Here is a 21,472-nt window from a genome sequence, read left to right as displayed (position 1 = left end):
ACTTACAACTCATTAATGAGATAGAAAGAGTGTGAATTTGGTTTTGGCTACAAAACATATAGGAATTTAGAATTCCACTAACAATTGGTCCTTCGAGCCGGATCTAAATACCCCTCCCTGTTATCTGGAGGTAGTACGCTGACAATCGTGCACGGACGAGTTTTAGACTCGTTTTACTAAAGACCTGACCTCTGAATTCAGGTTCAAATTCAGGCCTGCGTATTATCACGGAGTACAGGGAAGGTGACAGATTCAAACGAACAATGCTTTCCCAGCCGGCAGCAGGTAAAGTAGCCTTTATTCTCGATTCTGGGGGGATTTGAGCTCTTTAATTGATGTTCTGAAATTTTCATCAATAATGGGAGCTTTGCTATTCCCACAGGGTTTGTATGACCATCATACACTGGGTTTTGTATAACCGATATACACTGAAGCAGGTTCGAAAATAATCTGTGGTAATGTGCACTACCGTAAATAAACTAAACTTAATCATGAGAGGCACACCCGCCCGAGATTAAGACGGGATATTAAATAGGTACTGGGGGATAGGACGGTGAGCTTGTACAAATACTGGGCGTAGGGAGACGCAAGATAACTGGATTGGTCATTTGAATAGTGGCAATATTGATCATCGTTCCGATTCAACTAATACTACGGAAATATCCAAATTAAGGAGGAGAGGGAACTTAAATCTAAAGAAATTAGATAAAAGCCATATCTATAGACAGGAAAGTTCCATGCGAGAGGGATGTCTAACAATTAGTGGCGTGAGATAACGATTATTAGCGTTCTTTAAAAGCCCTCTGACACAACCGGAAAATAAGATATTAACGAGGGCTTTACAAACCCTGGGCTTATAGTTGTAAGGTAAGACCTAATATCTGATTCAAAAGTCAAAGCTATTGATAAGATTTCCATAAAAGAGACAAAGTCAGACAGAAAAGGAAGGATTGTTTAGAAATTCCTCAAAAGAAGTGTCGGAAAATAGCGGGAGATTACCGTAATACTAGAACAAAGAGAATGGAAGGGAGGCGTCCAAAATCTGACTCAGACAAAGAACCTGAATGGAAGCTGATATTACGGATATAGCAAGGAAGGGTTTTAAATTAGGACGATTTTCTGGGAATTCCCGGTGTCGAAGTTTTGGGACTACGGACAATTATAATAATAATGTTGAGAAAAATGGATAAGGTGAGTCAAAAGAAAAATACAAGATGGTTTAATTGTAATCCCGGCCGAGGCGGTTAACTAAAATTGATTTTAGATTGTAATTGACCTATTTGCATGTTTTGCCTGAAAAATACGGTCGCCAGTGTTTGTAAAAGATATGAAATGAACGTTTATTATGTGTTCTAGATAGAATTGAAAAAAGAAGTAATTAAAAATAATGGCGAGACAATTTCAATGTAAAACGCTATTTTGCCCAAAATGATCTGGTGGAATAATGTATTGAGATGGGAGTCGTATTTAAATAAATGTATCATAGAAGAGAAAGTCACCTAAAGTTAAATGTAGGGAATAACGGAGAGATACGATACAATTTCGGGCTATCCGGACATTATAGCTATTTATGAATCGACTGACATATGATAAGTTTAGCACAAAACATGGTACGTTTAAATGTTAAGAGTATGGAAAGTTGAGAAGTTGGGTTGGTTTTACTTTGATGATTAGAATTTAAAACTGAACGCAATCTGAATAGGGAATATATATATTTTACAGAGGCAGGCAGATGTGTGATGATCGTTCCTCAAATTTAAACCGAGAAAAGGGGTTGTGGCATTTAGAGGGAAAATGCGTGCATTATAGCTTAGAGTTACTTTTCAAAAGCGGCCAGATGTTCCAAATACATTTCATTTAAAAAAGGAGAAGTATCGTAAAGATGCCACAGCTTACAACGGAAGTGCCAGGCACTAAATGGGCTATATAGTGCAACGCTTTTGACTATAAAATAGGTAAGAATAGTTTAATCGTAAAAGGTTGTGATTGTTTTTCCGAGTATTGATTTTTGGTTAGGTAACGCCTGGGAATTCGGACTAGAAGTTAAAGTATCCTAAAAAAAACGATCTATTTTCTCTGTTTTTCTTTACGGGGAAAAATAATGTCTTATCTTAAAGGGACAGTGCACGTCAATCACAGTGGTTTGAGTGTATGACAGTGTAAAAAATATTGTGGGACGACAATTTGAAGATAGAAAAATAAGTTACATGATACATCAAGAGATTTAAAACAAACGATGTGAAGGGATTATCAGAATTATTGGGTGTCGTTGTAGTAGTAAAAGTTTGGGTTAAGGGGATTTCCCTGTTCCCAGTGACAAGGTATTTTAAAGGTGTACACTCACATATGGGGTGGTAAATTATAATTCAGGATTTGAACAGATGTGATAAATTAGGTTTGGTTAATCGAACAAGAATTATTTACAATTCATTTAAAGTCGCTACGAATTGGGCTGAGGTTGAGCGCTTGATGATGACGTCACTAGCGAGGCACTTTTGTCGCCAGGGACTGGGGATAACGGAGAAAATTGTTTGTCTGTTAGTGTGTGTATTGGTGTTTGAGTAACTTTTCAGAAGTTGATATAAATTACAAAATACATTTTTAACAGTAATTTGAGAGTTGCCAGGATAGTCAGGAAAGATGCTAAAAACTATCAGCTGATACCTAGGTAGGCATCAAGGTTTGTGGCGTTTGTTTGGATTGAACCATGTTAGGGAGAGAGAGACTGGATGTATGATTCGTAAAACATCGTGGTAATGGATTCCATGGTTGTGATTCCAGGTTTGATTGTTTATGTAACACCAGTGAATTTGAGCACTTTCAATTGTGTGGAACCATGTTAGGGTATTTAAAGTTTGAAAAGCAACCTCTATAGAAAAACATAACTGCATATGTTTCGGGAAGTAAGCTAGGTTGAATTTGGTTATTCAAACTTTTCCCCTGATACGTAGACATGCGTGCTTAAGTAGGATTCTTCATTCCGGGACGGATGGAAGTTATCTAAAATAAGTCAATTAAAGGAGCCATGGGAGAATGCGAATGCATATTTATTAAATATCGGGGATTAAATTACGGATTTCTTACACTGAGAAATGTACGACATTTGCGTCAGAGGGGAAAAAGTAATACAATAATGTTATTGGGTTAATTGTATCTAAGGGTAACATGTTCATTTAAGTAAACATATACACTGACGTTGTTTAAAACTTATGATTAATGATTTTAGTTAAAGGGGAATCATCATTAGGTTTAGTTTATAGTTCACTTTTGAGTTTCTGAATCGGAATTAGCATAGTGAATGCTAGTTAGGAGTGTTGTGTTCTTCTGGGAATATTGATGTTTAGGTGTCTCAATTTTAGATGTTTCCTGGGATTATAATCTGGGGGAGAATGAGGCCATAAACGACCAAATTAAAACAGGTCTGCAAGTATATACACATAAAACCATTGTTAGGACTATTTGTTTTAGTGCAAAGGTATTTTAAAGAGGCACGCTCACATATGGAACTTTATGAGTTTTAATTATACAAGTGAATTTATTTTTAAATTTTATGACCTATTGATCTTATCCTGACTGTCTTCTGAGGTCTGATCAGCCTCAGGGGAGAGTCATTTGTATGATGAATGTGGTCATATTGAGTTACTAGTTTTAAGGTAAATTCATTATAATGGAGTTTTGGTTGAGGGGTTAGAATTATTGTTTGAACCGCAAATGAGAAAGTGGTTCAGGATTCTGTTTCACAACATTAGTGGTGAAGTTTTTGAATGGGCTATCAATGATTTGGTATTGTAACAGAGAAAAAGTCATATTTATAATTGAGAATAAATAGGGGAAGATAAAATAGATTAAGCCAATAGGGCAGGGAATTACATAGAAACATAAGTTGCAGTTTTTTAGTGGTGATAAATTACTGTAGATAAGGTATTCCACACTTTGCAACACATATTAAATCCATGTTATTGTCAGATAGAATACCGAGGGTCCCCGAAGGAGAGGGCTTGTTAGTGTAGGAAGGATTTTTAATATGGTTAGCATTTATTAGACTTTGTTTGATTATTATAAGTTTTTAAATAGTATTACATTTAACAGGAATATAGGACATCTGTGATGATTTAGGATTATTGTTAGGATTAAGATAGATTGATTAAGGAAATGTAAGGACTTTAGAGAAAAGCCGCTCATAGACATGTTTTTTCTAAAAATCAATGATTGTAGATAAAGTCAGACAGTTAGAAGCTTAGTGGAATTTGAGAGATATGAGAGAAAAGGGTTATCGGAATATATATATTTAAGAAAATATATAAGTAGCACAGATAGCTCTTTAAAGTAGATAAGAAACTTGACAGAGTATTGTTACAGGATTGACATGAATGGACGCCCAAGGGAGAATTGGACATGTGGAACATTTAAAAGGGAGTCCTACATGATGATGTTAGACATAAGGATAATTCACTAAATCTTACCTAAGTCATTGTTTAAGAATAAGGCAGGGTTGTTACCTGGGCAGAGCCAGGTAACAAAGGGGGGATGGGTAAATTGTGTTCTAGAATAGGATGTGACCTACGGGATAATTAACTAATATTATTTTTTTAGCTAATAAACAGAAGAAATGAGAAACTGTTTGTTAACCAAACCTGTATGTCCAAGATTTTATGCACTACAGGTGAACTACAGGTGAAGTCACTCAATCCAGTCCCATAGGCTTGTTGGGGGGACCATACCAAGGACTCCTGGTGACAGCTAGCTGAAAGGGCTACCCGGATTCATATCGCACTGCGGGAGGGTAAGACACATTTAAACTGTCGAACAATAACAGAGTTCGAGAGGAGAACTGGAATTAACAGAATTCTGGGGGCCATCTCTCGAATGAAAAATACCTTACCTGTCCTTTCCTCACTGTTGTTGTTCATAGAAGTGAAGATGAGTCTGGCTCTTGCTAAGCGATGTGTTCTAGGGGAGAGGGTGGGGCTTCACATGGAAGCTGTTCGTCTGAGCTGTCTTATCGTGGGTGACATATTCCTGATACAGCACGTCCTACTCGAGTATGCGGAGAGTGGTAATTTGACCCATGGGTTAGACGGTGAGGATTTTGTTCCAAAATAAAAGAGATATCGGTGCAGGTTCCCATATTGATCGTGGACACAGATCATAGCTCATTGGGAGAGAGGGCTATATGAATCCACTCACCCAGTATGGAAGAAGGTAGAGTAGAGTGGCATAAAGATAAGCTTAACCCTTTAAATAGAAATGAAGGAGGATCAAGGGTTGTGGTATGGAGATGACCAGGTCTTGGTCGACACCCTAGTACGGTTCTGGGTAGAGGAGTTTGGGCCGGTATGGTAAAGCTGTTCACGAAAGCAGGAATGCCAGATAATGACAGTTGTATTGATTTGCACTATTTAAATCCCCAGGTTCCTCCCTTTACAGTATCCAGAGGAGATTATTACTGTTTGGCCCGGTATAGTACTCATGGAAAATATGTGGCAGAAGTTAGTACTTGTAATAGAACAGAGAATGTTGACATCTGGTGGTTGTGTGGGGGAACAATTCTATGATCAGTGTTGAGGATGGAATTAGATTGTACTTTGTTTCAATATTAGACTGTTTTTTAATAAAGATTGTAACAAAAATCCTGTTAAGAAGAGTTATAATTCTGATGTAGGTTTAAGGGTTAAATTAAGGTTAAGGTTAGATTTGATTAATGATGGGTGAAGAGTCGGATAAACATTTATAATAATGTTGGTTCATATTTTTATTTTTTATGTTTGATAAAATTAGATGTAGATTTGAATGTATAATATCTGATCAAAGGGAGGATTGTTGGAGGAAATTATGGTTGAAATGACTAATTATTATTCCAATCAGAACTGACTAGTCCAAATGCTATAATGCACTGTACATATGAATTTTCTCTCTTGCTCCCTTTCCCAATTGTATATAATGTAGTCAGGAGTTTAGTAACAATGAAGGTCTGTTCCTTAGTTCATTCATTTGTACAATCTCCAGGTGGCAGGAACGGACTGTCTCCAGACTGTCTAGAATTCTGATTTATACTGACTGACCTTGACTTCAGGCGTGGAGCAAAAGCTCGAGAAACTATAGGGCCTCTAAGAGATAGAACGTTTAGAAAACGCTGACGTCATTTTCAGTTTATAACCTGTGGAAATATGTGTATGTGGTAGTGCTCTCTTGAATTAGAAACTCTGTTACCTGGCTTTTAAGACTGGTCTCGATCTACTTCATGCATAATTAATGAACTTACAACTCATTCATTAGATAGAAAGAGTGCGAATTTGGTTTTGGCTTCAAAACATATAGGAATTTAGAATTCCACTAACAAGTATACACTCAATTAGTATTTGGTAGCGTTACCTTTAAAATTGTTTAACTTGGGTCAAACATTTCTGGTAGCCTTCCACAAGCTTCCCACAATAAGTTGGGTGAATTTTGGCCCATTCCTCCTGACAGAGCTGGTGTAACTGAGTTAGGTTTGTGTGCCTCCTTGTTCGCACATGCTTTTTCAGTTCTGCCCACAAATTTGCTATAGGATTGTGGTCAGGGCTTTGCGATGGCCACTCCAATACCTTGACTTTGTTGTCCTTAAGCCATTTTGCCACAATTTGGAAATATGCTTGGGGTTATTGTCCATTTGGAGGACCCATTTGCGACCAAGCTTTAACTTCCTGACTGATGTCTTGAGATGTTGCTTCAATATACCAGTCCCTCCTGCAGCAAAGCACCCCCACAGCATGATGCTGTCACCCCCGTGCTTCACGGTTGGGATGGTGTTCTTCAGCTTGCAAGCCTCCCCCTTTTTTCCTCCAAACATAACGATGGTCATTATGGCTAAACAGTTCTATTTTTGTTCCATCAGATCAGAGGAAAAAGTACGATCTTTGTCCCCATGTGCAGTTGCAAACTGTAGTCTGGCTTTTTTATGGCGGTTTTGGAGCAGTGGCTTCTTCCTTTCTGAGCGGCTTTTCAGGTTATGTCAATATGGGACTCGTTTTACTGTGGATATAGATAGTTTTGTACCCGTTTCCTCCAGCATCTTCACAAGGTCCTTTGCCGTTATTCTGGGATTGATTTGCACTTTTTGCACCAAAGTATGTTCATCTCTAGGAGACAGAACGCGTCTCCTTCCTGAGCAGTATGACGGCTGTGTAGTCCCATGGTGTTAATACTTGCATACTATTTTTTGTACAGATGAACGTGGTACCTTCAGGCGTTTGGAAATTGCTCCCAAGGAGGAACCAGACTTGTGGAAGTCCACAATTTGTTTTCTGAGGTCTTGGCTGATTTCTTTTGACTTCCCCATGATGTCAAGCAAAGAGGCACTGAGTTTGAAGGTAGGCCTTGAAATACATCCACAGGTACACCTCCAATTGACCCAAATGATGTCAATTAGCCTATCGTAAGCTTCTAAAGCCATGACATCATTTTCTGGAATTTTCCAAGCTGTTTAAAGGCACAGTTAACTTAGTGTATGTAAACTTCTGACCCACTGGAATTGTGATACAGTGAAATATCTGTATGTAAACATGTAAACATGTTGGAAAAATTAGTTTAAAAAGTAGATGTCCTAACTAACTTGCCAAAACTATAGTTTGTTAACAAGACATTTGTGGAGTGGTTGAAAAACAAGTTTTATTGAATTACTGTAGTGTTAACTATAGTACAAAAAGTGTAGTGTTTCTGCTGACTGTAGCGTTTTTGCGAACATTACACAGTGTTATTTTTGCAGATAATACTGTAGTATTTACCATAGCATTGTACAGTATACTACAACAGTATAATAAGTACTACACATGATCAAGGGATACTACAGTCTGTAGTATAGTATTCTACATTATAAACTGGGTAGTTAGAACCCTGAATGCTGATTGGCTGACAGCCGTATACCACGGGTATGAGAAAACATTTATTTTTACTGCTCTAATTATGTTGATAACCAGTTTATAATAGCAATAAGGCACCTCAGGGGTGTGATGCGTCATGCCTAAGAACAGCCCTTAGCCATGGTATATTGGCCATAAACCACACTCCCTCGTGCCTTATTGCTTAAGTATACTGCAGTTTACTACAGAATTATGTAGTAAATACTGAAGTATTTTTTCATGTGGGAATGGTTGATTTTCCTAGAAATCGTCACATACAGTGCTGCTATGAACATGGTAGAAACAACCTGAGGTTTGTAATTATAGAAACATACATTTTGTATATAATTAGTAATCACTATTTACTTCCTGAACATATTTAGACTGGCAAAAAAACAGAGAGGGAATCCAGAGGAATAATTCATTCTTCATCTCTCTCGCTCTGTTTGTTAAAGCATTTACTCAGTTAGAGGCAGCGGGGTGTTTGTTAAAACATTAATTCAATTAGGGGTTGGCAGGGTAGCCTAGTGGTTAGAGCGTTGGACTAGTAACCGAAAGGTTGCAAGTTCAAATCCCCGAGCTGACAAGGTACAAATCTGTCGTTCTGCCCCTGAACAGGCAGTTAACCCACTGTTCCTAGGCCGTCATTGAAAATAAGAATTTGTTCTTAACTGACTTGCCTAGTTAAATAAAGTTTTTTTTTTTTTTACTTTAAAAAACATTTAGAGGCAGTGGGGTGTTTAAGGCATTAACTCAATTAGAGGCAGTGGGGTGTTTGTTAAGGCATTAACTCATTTAGAGGCAGTGGGGTGTTTGTTAAGGCATTAACTCATTTAGAGGCAGTGGGGTGTTTGTTAAGGCATTAACTCATTTAGAGGCAGTGGGGTGTTTGTTAAGGCATTAACTCATTTAGAGGCAGTGGGGTGTTTTTTAAGGCATTAACTCATTTAGAGGCAGTGGGGTTTTTGTTAAGGCATTAACTCATTTAGAGGCAGTGGGGTGTTTGTTAAGGCATTAAGTCCATCACAGAGAAGCACTGAGATGTCATTATTGAAAAGCTGCTTCCTGTTTATCAAGGGCAGACAGAGAGCCTCCTCTCAGAGCAGAGCAGAGATCACTCTCACACACACACACACGGTTCACACTCACGCAGTCATGAGCACACACACAAACACACACACACGGGCTCTGAAAAACACTGCTTAATGTGTCTCCACACTCTGCAGTGCTAGACAAAACACTTCTCGGAATACCGATCATTGTTTTTTTTAAAGGAACACTGATCATTGTACAGTAGCAGAGATTCTGGGGAAACAAGATTCTATGAAAACGATTTAAAAACTGGGAAAAGAGATATCACATATTTAGGATGTCTGTATTCATGATCCCTGGCTTTTAAAGAGGGCTGATTGAAGCTGAGGAGCTACAGTAATGTATCACAGGTCCCCAGTAGACTACAGCCCCTCATCAGGCCTGGTCCTTATTTCCAGTGACATGCACATCCTTCTATCAGGAAGCCAGGCAGGCAGTTGGCCAGATGAGGATGTTTTATGTATAACCCCATTAGCAGGCAGCATATGGGCCCACCTGGGCTGGGGCTGGCTGGGGCTCTGGGTTCTGAGGGAAAGAAACACAACATGGGCAGAGATGGGTCTGGATTTCAGGAGTTGCTGTCTGGACCTTCTCTGATCATAGGCTGGCACAAAGGGGATGCAGCAGCTGACGTGAAACATAAAGCCTTTCATGAGCTCCAGAATAAAGTGTGAGTTCAAGAGTGATTGTTGCAGAGGACTTTACAGAGGCAAAGTGTGCTGATGTCCAAGAGTCCATGGGAGTCCAAGTCAATGAACGCAGTGGCCTAGCTAGAGCAGGAAAGAAGAGGCGATGGTCTGTCAGTGTTTCCTCATTATTTCTGACTGTCCAGAGTGGAAACATCTCATCTCCAGTCAGTCCATTGTAGAGAACAGTGAGACTCACTGACCTCAGTTAATATTCCACCAGCAAGCAACAACAGGACATGCTCAAAATGCTGCTGCACACACCCCCGTTCCATTTGAGAGGATTACTCACGTCTTTCCGAAAGCTCAGGAATCTTAATCCGCCACCTTAATGATGCCATGTAAGGCCTGGCGTCTCTGATGACTGTTAAATAGCTAATCAATGGCTACCCAGATTATTTGTATGGACTATCTGCAGTGACTCTACCTGCACTGGCGATATGCACACTCACAGGTCTCTATCCACACACACACACACACGCAAACACATACAGTGCCTACAGTGACATTTACAATCCCCAGCCCTTAACAATTACAAGCATACCCATAACATGATGCCCTAAACATAACACTTTAATTTCAGAGCATTTTTTTTGCAGTATTACTTTAGTACCTTAATACAAACAGGATGCATGTTTTAGAATATTTGTACTCTGTACAGGCTTCCTTCTTTTCACATTGTGGAGTAACTATAATCAAATCAAATTGTATTTGTCAGATGCACTGAATACAACAGGTGTTGGTTGACCTTACCGTGAAATGCATACTTCCAAGCCCTTATCCAACAATGCAGTTCAAGAAATCGAGTTAAGAAAAGATTTACTACATAAACTAAAGTAAAAAATTAAATAAAAGTTACACAATAAAATAACAATAACAAGGCTATATACAGGGGGTACCGGTACAGAGTCTATGTGCGGTGGTACAGGTTAGTCGAGGTAATTTGTACATGTAGGTAGGAATAAAGTGACTACGCATAGAAAATAAACAGTGAGTAGCAGCAGTGTAAAAACAAAGGGCAAGGGGGGAGGGTGTCAATGTAAATAGTCCGGTGGCCATTTGATTAATTGTTCAGCAGTCTTATGGCTTGGGGGTAGAAGCTGTTAAGGATCCTTTTGGACCTAGATTTGGCACTCCGGTACCTATGACTTGGGTGACTGGAGTATTTGACCATTTTTTGGGCCTTCCTCTGACACCGCCTAGTACATAGGTCCTGGATGGCAGGAAGCTTGGCCCCAGTGATGTACTGGGCCATATGCACAACCCTCTGTAGCGCCTTACGGTCAGACGCTGAGCAATTTCCATACCAGGCGGTGATGCAACTGGTCAGGATGCTGTTGATGGTGCAGCTGTAGAACTTTTTGAGGATCTGGGGACCCATGCCAAATCTTTTCAGTCTCCTGAGGGGGGAAAGGTGTTGTCGTGCTCTCTTCACAACTGTCTTGGTGAGTTTGTTTGTAGTCCACAATCAGCTCCTTTGTCTTGCTCACATTGAGGGAGAGGTTGTTGTCCTGGCACCACACTGTCAGGTCTCATCGTTGCCGGTCATCAGCAAACTTAATGATAGTGTTAGAGTCATGCTTGGCCATGCAGTCTTGGGTGAACAGGGAGTACAGGAGAGGACTAAGCTTGCACCCATGAAGTGCCACCGTGTTGAGGATCAGCGTGGCAGATGTGTTGTTGCCTACCCTTACCAACTGGGGGTGGCCCATCAGGAAGTCCAGGATCCAGTTGCAGAGGGAGGTGTTTAGTCCCAGGGTCCTTAGCTTAGTGATGAGCTTTGTGGGCACTATGGTGTTGAATGCTGAGCTCTAGTCAATGGGAAAGGGCTGTGTGGAGTGTAATTGAGATTGCGTCATCTGTGGATCTGTTGGGGCAGTATGTAAATTGGAATAGGTCTAGGGTTTCCGGGATGATGGTGTTGATGTGAGCAATGACTAGCCTTTCAAAGCACTTCATGGCTGCGGTAGTCATTTAGGCAGATTACCTTTGCTTTCTTGGGCACAGGGACTATGGTGGTCTGCTTGAAACATGTAGTTATTACAGACTCGGTCAGGGAGGTCTAAAATGTCAGTGAAGACACTTGGCAGTTGGTCCGTGCACTCTCTGAGTACAGGTCCTGGTAATCCGTCTGGCCCCGCGGCCTTGTGAATGTTGATCTGTTTTAAAGATCTTACTCACATCGGCTACAGAGAGCGTTTTCACACAGTCGTCCGGAACAGCGGGTGCTCTCATACATGCTTCAGTGTTTCTTGCCTCGAAGCGAGCATAAAAGGCATTTAGCTCGTCTAGTAGGCTTGCGTCACCGGGCAGCTCGTGGCTGGGTTTCACTTTGTAGTCCGTAATAGTTTGCAACACTTGCCACATCCGACGAGCGTCAGAGCCGGTGTAGTAGGGTTACATTTTAGTCCTGTATTGACGCTATGCCTGTTTGATGCTCCATCTGAGTGCACAGCGCAATTTCTTATAAGCTTCTGGATTTGTGTCCTGCTCTTTGAAATTGGCAGCTCTAGCCTATAGCTTGGAGAGGATGTTGCCTGTAATCCATGGCTTCTGATTGGGATACAGTCACTGTGGGGACGACGTTGTTGCTGCACTTATTGATGAATCCGGTGACTGAGGTGGTATACTCCTCAATGCCACTGGATGAATCCCGGAACATATTCCAGTCTGTGTTAGCAAAACTGTAGCGTAGCATCCGCGTCATCAGACCACTTCTGTATTGAGTGAGTCATTGGTACGTCCTGCTTTAGTTTTTGCTTGTAAGCAGGAATCAGGAGAAGAGAATTATGGTCAGATTTGCCAAATGGAGGGCGAGGGAGAGCTTTGTATGTGTCTGGAGTAAAGCAGGTCTAGTTTTTTTCTCCTCTAGTTGCATATGTGACATGCTGGTAGAAATGAGGTAAAACAGTTATAAGTTTGGCTGCATTAAAGTCACCGACCACTAGGAGCGGCGTTTCTGAATGATAATAGTATTTTTTGCTTATGGCCTCATACAGCTCGTTGAGGGTGGTCTTAGTGCCAGCATCGGTTTGTGGTGGTAAATAGATGGCTACGAAAAATATAGACTCACTTGGTAGATAGTGTGGTCTACAGCTTATCATGAGGTACCACAGACTTCCTCAATATTAGACATCACAAACCAGCTGTTATTGACAATTAGACACACACTCCCACCCCTCGTCTTACCAGACATAGCTGTTCTGTCCTGCCAATGCACAGAAAACCCAGCCAACTGTATATTATCTGTGTCGTTGTTCAGCCACGACTTGGTGAAACATAAGATATTACAGTTTTTAATGTCCCGTTGGTAGGATAGTCTCGAACTGAGATCATCCAGTATATTCTCCAGTGATTGCACATTGGCCAATGGAGCGGTAAAATTACCTCCCGGGATAATTTTCTTCGCTCATCATCACTGCCGTGTACGTTCCCCCCAAGCAGACACCACGACGGCTCTCATGGAACTACACTGGACTGTGCACTGGAATGTGCAAACTGGAAACCGCATATCTTGAGGCCACATTTTTTTGTAGCTGGGGACTTTAATTAAGGAAATCTGAGGAAAACCAAATTCTATCAACACATCACCGGTGCTACACGTGCATCACAAACTCTTGATCTTTGCTACTCTCCCTTCCGGGATGGCTACAAGGACCGCAATTCGACGCCAAGGACACCAGAGAATTAAGGATTAAACAGGGAAAGCCAGCCAGCCACTGACGCCTCCGTTGCCGACGTAAGTCATTTAAGCGTGTTAACTCTCAGAAAGCTGTCCGCCTAGACAGCATCCCAAGCCGTGTCCTCAGAGCATGTGCAGACCAGTTAGCTGGAGTGTTTATGGAAATATTCAAGTTCATATCCCTGTCATGTTCGTGAGAGTCTCATCTTTCCATAGAGTGGTCATATTAGTTAGTAAGCCAAAACTTTCAGACACCACAGACGTTTTTGTGAGAAGACCGATTTTCGGGATGTCTCCTGGTCTGACAAACAGAGCTGTAGCTCTGCCACTTTCCACCGCAGATGCTGAATGTAGACACAGTCAGTTGCAGTGGGGTTGAGACACAGTCCGAGCAAAAAAATATTATGATGTAAATTTGATTGACACACGTTTGTGTCAATAGACAGTCATCACTAGCCATACCCTGCCCTGAACCTTAGTCACTGTTACTAGCCATTCTTGCCTCAGCCTCCTCCTGTGATATGTACATACAGTATCTACCTCAACCTTTTCTGTATTTTACGACCCATGAACTTGGCTGTCTAACTGATGACAAGAGTTGGAGCAGGTCACTTTGCTGATGCCGTGTTTGACTTTGAACTTGAGTTTGCATAACCTCAGCTCAGCCTATCAGAAAACCAGGCCGGCACATCTTGGTAGGGGGGCAGGCCATTACCCACTGATCAGCCAAAGGCTCATTATAGATTATTATAACTGCGAAATTGCACAAATATATATATAAAAAAACATCTTAACAGGCCCTTTTTAAATAGTTTTATTTCTAAAAATATATATTTGTGTGTGTGTTAATTTCGACCAGCCCATCAAACAAAAAAAATGGTCCAGCCCCCTTCCCTTCTCTCTCTCTCGCTCTCTCTCATTTGTGGAGGAGCTGCTTTTACCTCAGGTGATGGGAGGGCGTGAGGAACCCCCCTCCACCCATGACAATCACCCTCCCTCCCTCGCTCCCCCTCCGCTCCGCCACCCAACTCCAACACTGTAACATCAGTGTTTACCGCCTCAATCAATTACCCATCATAACCTGGGCGTGTGGGTATCCATTATTCATCCAACCAGCCGGGATAGAGGGAGGGAGAAAGGAAGGGAGGGAAGGAGGGGGAGCCGTGAGAGCACATGACAAGGAAAGTGTCCCAAATGGCATCCTATTTGTCACTACTAGGGCTCTGGTAAAAATAGGGTTCCATTTGGGATGCACATGTAACTGATGTGAAATAGCTAGCTAGTTAGCGGTGGTGCGCGCTAATATCGTTTCAATCGGTGACGTCACTCGCTCTGAGACCTGAAGTAGTTGTTCCCCTTGCTCCGCAAGGGCCGCGACGTTTGTCTAGTGATGGGTAACGATGCTTTGTTGGTGACTGTTGTTGATGTGTGCAAAGGGTCCCTGGTTCGAGCCCGGGTCGGGCGAGGGGACGGAAGCAATATTGTTACATTGATGCTGTTGACCCGGATCACAGGTTACTGCGTAAAAAAAGGAGGAGGTCAAAAGGGGGGTGAGTGTAACCGATGTGAAATGGCTAGCTAGTTAGCGGTGGTGTGCGCTAATAGCGTTTCAATCGGTGATGTCACTCGCTCTGAGACCTGAAGTAGTTGTTCCCCTTTCTTCGCAGTGGCTTTTGTGGCGTGATGGGTAACAATGCTTCGTGGGTGTCAGTTGTCTGTGTGTGCAGAGGGTCCCTCTCACTTGCTCTCCCTGGTTCGAGCCCGGGTACGGACGGAAGCTATACTGTTACACACACATGGTGCCTCCCCCCTCCTTCCACCTCCATCTAGAATATGTAACATCCATTTACACACCTTTCTGTTACCACAGTGACGTTAACACTCACAGGCAAACAGCAGCCAAACATCCCAATCTACATGTGAGACTGTGGGCATAACCACAGTTCACTGACTACCATCGATGGAGTGGGAGGAGGGTGAGTCACAAAATGTTCCTTTTCCCGACAACCCTGGAGAAAATTAAATGTGCAGTACAGAGTGTTTGGCAATGTTAATTAATTCACGACTAAAAATATTCTGATCTGAAAATGTGTGTTAGAGACTTTCTGTTTGTGTTGCTATGGCCCAAAGGCAGAAGAGGCCCAGCTGTATTTCCCTGTGGCTGCTAGGTCTACTGGGAGCTGGGCTCTGAGGCAAGACGACCAGAAACTCAGGGCTCCTCTCCTCCCCGCATCTCCCTTCCTCCTTCTCCTTCCCTCCCTCCCTCCTCCCCTATCCCTCTCTATCATCCTCAACACTCTGTCACCCTGACAGTTCACTCTGCACAACAGATTCATATTCATGAACTATTTTGATTAAATATGCATCTATAACCACCTGTTTGGGCCTGATTAATCTCAATACTTGTTTTTTTCTGCTCCTAGTTGTGTCAACACCTCACCGGCTGGTTGAAGTCCAAAGTCACTTATTATTAACAACCTCTCCAGGCCAGGACTCACACAGGGAGATATCTCTACATCAGACCAATTGAAGAATTTTCCTAATAAAAAATAAAAGTTCAAAGATTATGCTAACTATACTCACTCATTGTTAAAAAAAGGTGAAAAAGAAATTACACAACATACTAGCTAGTAAACAATTTAAGCCATTGCAAATGCTATTACTTTTTCCACTCATAAAGCAAACACAGCCCTTGGGTAAGAGGGTCAATCAATTTGAGCCCAATCAATTCCCCTCATGGGCTGTTGTTGTTGGGTGAAGAGGCATGAGGTCACACTATTCCAAGATGGACGTCATCAACTGGACCATTTTCATTACAAAGCCAGCCAGTGAACAATGAAGAGATGACAATCACAGTAAGCCAATAATCTACTGGCTGACAGCTCAATTACTAAAAACAACCATTATACAATATTCAATAGCTTATTTTTAGTCACACAATGCATTCATTTCTGCATCATAAACATTGACTTGGATGTAGGAGGCCTGTTTTAATTAATAGCCTTCCTGTTATCAGACATAGAATACAATGAGATGAACAGTCTCATGCTTGGGCTGCTAATTTAAAAAAAAAAAAATAGATTTATTTTTTTTACCTTTATTTAACCAGGCAAGTCAGTTATTCTTATTTTCAATGACGGCCTGGGAACAGTGGGTTAACTGCCTGTTCAGGGGCAGAACGACAGATTTGTACCTTGTCAGCTCGGGGGTTTGAACTCACAACCTTCCAGTTACTAGTCCAACGCTCTAACCACTAGGCCACGCTGCCGCATGCAATACTTCAGAAAGATAGAGGATATCAACTGGGGAACATGTGAACATACATCATTTTAAACAACTTAGAAAGAAGTTAATTGTCACTGCGTGCCTCAGGGAGATCACAGTTGGCTATCATAAGTCTAGGAAAATACATGATGTTCCCTTTACAAGCAGACTTATTTAGAGATCTTTTTGTGGGCATGCTACTCCCCCTTGAGCTCAGATCATGAATGGACAGAGAGAGGGAAGATATCAGATCAAATGTTATTGATAACAAGCAATGTAGTGGACTCACTTGATTGGCTATTCTCCTTCCACCAATGAACGGAGGCCAAAGTCTCTGTACTTCCAGGAGGACGTAGTAAAGGTAATCCGGGTCTGCCCTCGCACGATTCCTAATTTCCTTCTGACAAAAAAAATTAAGCGTTAGTGTTCGTACAGGATTGCCGCAGTACTACACTAATCCAAAGCTGTGTAGTTGTTACTACAATGTAAGGTCAACATGATTTAAAGTACGTTCCCGTGCTCTGAAGGTTTAGTAAGAGAACCGGGCCGTCTCACCTTGCCTGCGCCACTCAGAACCAGGGTGAAGGAGGTGAGTAAGGATGCCAGGGCTTTGGGGATCAGAGCAGAGATGAACAACAGCAGGTGCTGGGAGGCACAACTGGCATCAGGGAGAGGTAGATCACGGAGATAACCTACAAACCTACAGAGCGATAGAGAGAGAAAGAGATACTAAATGAGAAAGCATTAATAAGAGAAAGTGACAATGTGACCACAAGGTTGTGTGTTTATGACAACATATTTATGGACTCACCCCTGTCTCTGACACTCCAGCTTGTCTTTAATGATGTCCATGAGCTTGTCTTTAGCCTCCAGCGCTGTGCAAAAGCCAGAGGACCACAGAGGAACCTTCACACTGATTGGAGTTGAGATGATCCCTGTAGGGGAAGTACAGGTCAAAGGTCACATTCTGACAAAATATATGTTTCTATCTCTATGTTTACATCAACCTGAAAAGGGGCCTATGTCTACCTATAGAAAAGAAACCACTACAGTTTGATTAGCCTAATATCCCCTTTTGAAAAGTATATTGGCCACACAATTACCACATTAACATGCTGTGTTAATGTAATAGTTATTGACACCTACTAGGTTTCCCCCGAGATGCCTGAGGAAGTGTTGTCAATGAAGGTGTTGAGATCTAATTACCACTGTCGCTCAGCTAATGCACAGATCTGTGTGTCTATTCCACTCCCTTTGAAAACAGGTCTCCTTTAATGCAGAGCAGTCTGTTTTGTCAGACATCTATCTGGCTATACATATATTCACCACCTTCAGGGGGCAGTAAGTTCTTTGAAAGAAAGTGAGACTAAAGTGTTTCTTCAATTGCTGGTATGCTGAAATTGTAGTTGTGATTGTTCATTGAGGCCCAGTGTGGACAGCATGCCTTCCATTGTAAGAGGGGAAAACCTACAGGTGGCAGAGACTGATCTCACCGTGCCAGTGTAGGGTACCAAGCCTGTAAACTCACCATGCCAGTGTAGGGTACCGAGCCTGTAAACTCACCATGCCAGTGTAGGGTACCGAGCCTGTAAACTCACCATGCCAGTGTAGGGTACCGAGCCTGTAAACTCACCGTGCCAGTATAGGGTACCGAGCCTGTAATCTCACCGTGCCAGTATAGGGTACCGAGCCTGTAATCTCACCGTGCCAGTGTAGGGTACCGAGCCTGTAATCTCACCGTGCCAGTATAGGGTACCGAGCCTGTAAACTCACCATGCCAGTATAGGGTACCGAGCATGTAATCTCACCGTGCCAGTATAGGGTACCGAGCCTGTAAACTCACCATGCCAGTATAGGGTATCGAGCATGTAATCTCACCGTGCCAGTATAGGGTACCAAGCCTGTAAACTCACCGTGCCAGTGTAGGGTACCGAGCCTGTAATCTCACCGTGCCAGTATAGGGTACCGAGCATGTAAACTCACCACGCCAGTGTAGGGTACCGAGCCTGTAATCTCACCGTGCCAGTGTAGGGTACCGAGCATGTAATATCACCGTGCCAGTATAGGGTACCGAGCCTGTAAACTCACCGTGCCAGTGTAGGGTACCGAGCATGTAATCTCACCGTGCCAGTGTAGGGTACCGAGCATGTAATCTCACCATGCCAGTGTAGGGTACCGAGCATGTAATCTCACCATGCCAGTGTAGGGTACCGAGCATGTAAACTCACCGTGCCAGTGTAGGGTACCGAGCCTGTAAACTCACCATGCCAGTGTAGGGTACCGAGCATGTAAACTCACCATGCCAGTGTAGGGTACCGAGCATGTAATCTCACTGTGCCAGTGTAGGGTACCGAGCCTGTAATCTCACTGTGCCAGTGTAGGGTACCAAGCATGTAGTCTCACCATGCCAGTGTAGGGTACAGAGCATGTAGTCTCACCATGCCAGTGTAGGGTACAGAGCATGTAGTCTCACCATGCCAGTGTAGGGTACAGAGCATGTAGTCTCACCATGCCAGTGTAGGGTACAGAGCATGTAGTCTCACCATGCCAGTGTAGGGTACAGAGCATGTAGTCTCACCATGTCAGTGTAGGGTACAGAGCATATAAACTCACCATGACAGTGTAGGGTACAGAGCATATAAACTCACCATGCCAGTGTAGGGTACAGAGCATGTAGTCTCACCATGCCAGTGTAGGGTACAGAGCATGTAGTCTCACTATGCCAGTGTAGGGTACAGAGAATGTAGTCTCACCATGCCAGTGTAGGGAACAGAGCATGTAGTCTCACCATGCCAGTGTAGGGTACAGAGCATGTAGTCTCACCATGCCAGTGTAGGGTACAGAGCATGTAGTCTCACCATGCCAGTGTAGGGTACAGAGCATGTAGTCTCACCGTGCCAGTGTAGGGTACCGAGCCTGTAGTCTCACCGTGCCAGTGTAGGGTACCGAGCCTGTAGTCTCACCGTGCCAGTGTAGGGTACCGAGCCTGTCGTCTCACCGTGCCAGTGTAGGGTACCGAGACTGTAATCTCACCGTGCCAGTGTAGGGTACCGAGCCTGTAATCTCACCGTGCCAGTGTAGGGTACCGAGCCTGTAATCTCACCGTGCCAGTGTCGGGTACCGAGCCTGTAATCTCACCGTGCCAGTGTAGGGTACAGAGCCTGTAATCTCACCGTGCCAGTGTAGGGTACCGAGCCTGTAGTCTCACCGTGCCAGTGTAGGGTACAGAGCATATAAACTCACCGTGCCAGTGTAGGGTACAGAGCCTGTAATCTCACCGTGCCAGTGTAGGGTACCGAGCCTGTAATCTCACCGTGCCAGTGTAGGGTACCGAGCCTGTAGTCTCACCGTGCCAGTGTAGGGTACAGAGCATATAAACTCACCGTGCCAGTGTAGGGTACAGAGCATGTAGTCTCACCATGCCAGTGTAGGGTACAGAGCATGTAGTCTCACCATGCCAGTGTAGGGTACAGAGCATGTAGTCTCACCATGCCAGGTACAGAGTATGTAGTCTCACCATGCCAGTGTAGGGTACAGAGCATGTAGTCTCACCATGCCAGTGTAGGGTACAGAGCATGTAATCTCACCATGCCAGTGTAGGGTACAGAGCATGTAGTCTCACCATGCCAGTGTAGGGTACAGAGCATGTAGTCTCACCATGCCAGGTACAGAGTATGTAGTCTCACCATGCCAGTTCAGGGTACAGAGCATGTAATCTCCCCATGCCAGTGTAGGGTACAGAGCATGTCGTCTCACCATGCCAGTGTAGGGTACAGAGCATGTCGTCTCACCATGCCAGTGTAGGGTACAGAGCATATAAACTCACCATGCCAGTGTAGGGTACAGAGCATATAAACTCACCATGCCAGTGTAGGGTACAGAGCATGTAGTCTCACCATGCCAGTGTAGGGTACAGAGCATGTAGTCTCACCATGCCAGTGTAGGGTACAGAGCATGTAGTCTCACCATGCCAGTGTAGGGTACAGAGCATGTAGTCTCACCATGCCAGTGTAGGGTACAGAGCATGTCGTCTCACCATGCCAGTGTAGGGTACAGAGCATGTAGTCTCACCATGCCAGTGTAGGGTACAGAGCATGTAATCTCACCATGCCAGTGTAGGGTACAGAGCATGTAGTCTCACCATGCCAGTGTAGGGTACAGAGCATGTCGTCTCACCATGCCAGTGTAGGGTACAGAGCATGTAGTCTCACCATGCCAGTGTAGGGTACAGAGCATGTAGTCTCACCATGCCAGGTACAGAGCATGTAGTCTCACCATGCCAGTTCAGGGTCCAGAGCATGTAATCTCCCCATGCCAGTGTAGGGTACAGAGCATGTCGTCTCACCATGCCAGTGTAGGGTACAGAGCATGTAAACTCACCATGCCAGTGTAGGGTACAGAGCATGTAGTCTCACCATGCCAGTGTAGGGTACAGAGCATGTAATCTCACCATGCCAGTGTAGGGTACAGAGCATGTAAACTCACCATGCCAGTGTAGGGTACAGAGCATGTAATCTCACCATGCCAGTGTAGGGTACAGAGCATGTAAACTCACCATGCCAGTGTAGGGTACAGAGCATGTAATCTCACCATGCCAGTGTAGGGTACAGAGCATGTAAACTCACCATGCCAGTGTAGGGTACAGAGTGCTGTAATTTCCTGGAAAAGCTCTGGTGTCTCATCTGGGTTCACATTCAGGAACAGCCCCAACACCAGTTCTGTTCCCAGTCGTTTAAACAGAGGGTACACCGACACAGGCTCCCCACTACACAAGAAGTGGTAATCAGAGAAGTGAACATACATGGAAATACAGTGCCTTCAGAAAGTAGAATAGGGGTGCTGAATCACCCCCTGATAAATAATTAAAAAAT

At 43.2% G+C, this 21,472-nt stretch overlaps 1 protein-coding gene across 4 annotated transcripts in view; it reads right to left on the bottom strand.

The window, feature by feature from the left end:
* LOC118380885 (putative cytochrome P450 120) overlaps positions 1-21,472 on the bottom strand; it is a 345,267-nt gene that overhangs the window by 321,044 nt on the left and 2,751 nt on the right. For all 4 annotated transcript variants that reach the window (XR_008060959.1, XM_052458177.1, XM_052458176.1 and 1 more), the window contains exons 5-8: positions 21,227-21,366; positions 17,413-17,536; positions 17,157-17,301; positions 16,891-17,001 (exon numbers count right to left, since the gene is read on the bottom strand). Coding sequence is in view for 3 of the 4 variants with exons in the window: in XM_052458177.1 (XP_052314137.1) it covers positions 16,891-17,001; positions 17,157-17,301; positions 17,413-17,536; positions 21,227-21,366 (520 nt within the window). In the remaining variant the exon portion in view is untranslated. The remainder of the gene's footprint in view (positions 1-16,890; positions 17,002-17,156; positions 17,302-17,412; positions 17,537-21,226; positions 21,367-21,472) is intronic.

The sequence above is a fragment of the Oncorhynchus keta genome, chromosome 12, assembly GCF_023373465.1.
Source record: "Oncorhynchus keta strain PuntledgeMale-10-30-2019 chromosome 12, Oket_V2, whole genome shotgun sequence".
Classification (NCBI taxonomy): domain Eukaryota; kingdom Metazoa; phylum Chordata; class Actinopteri; order Salmoniformes; family Salmonidae; genus Oncorhynchus; species Oncorhynchus keta.
The sequence above is the reverse complement of the archived record's forward strand: the minus strand, read 5'-3'. Positions and strand labels throughout refer to the sequence as shown.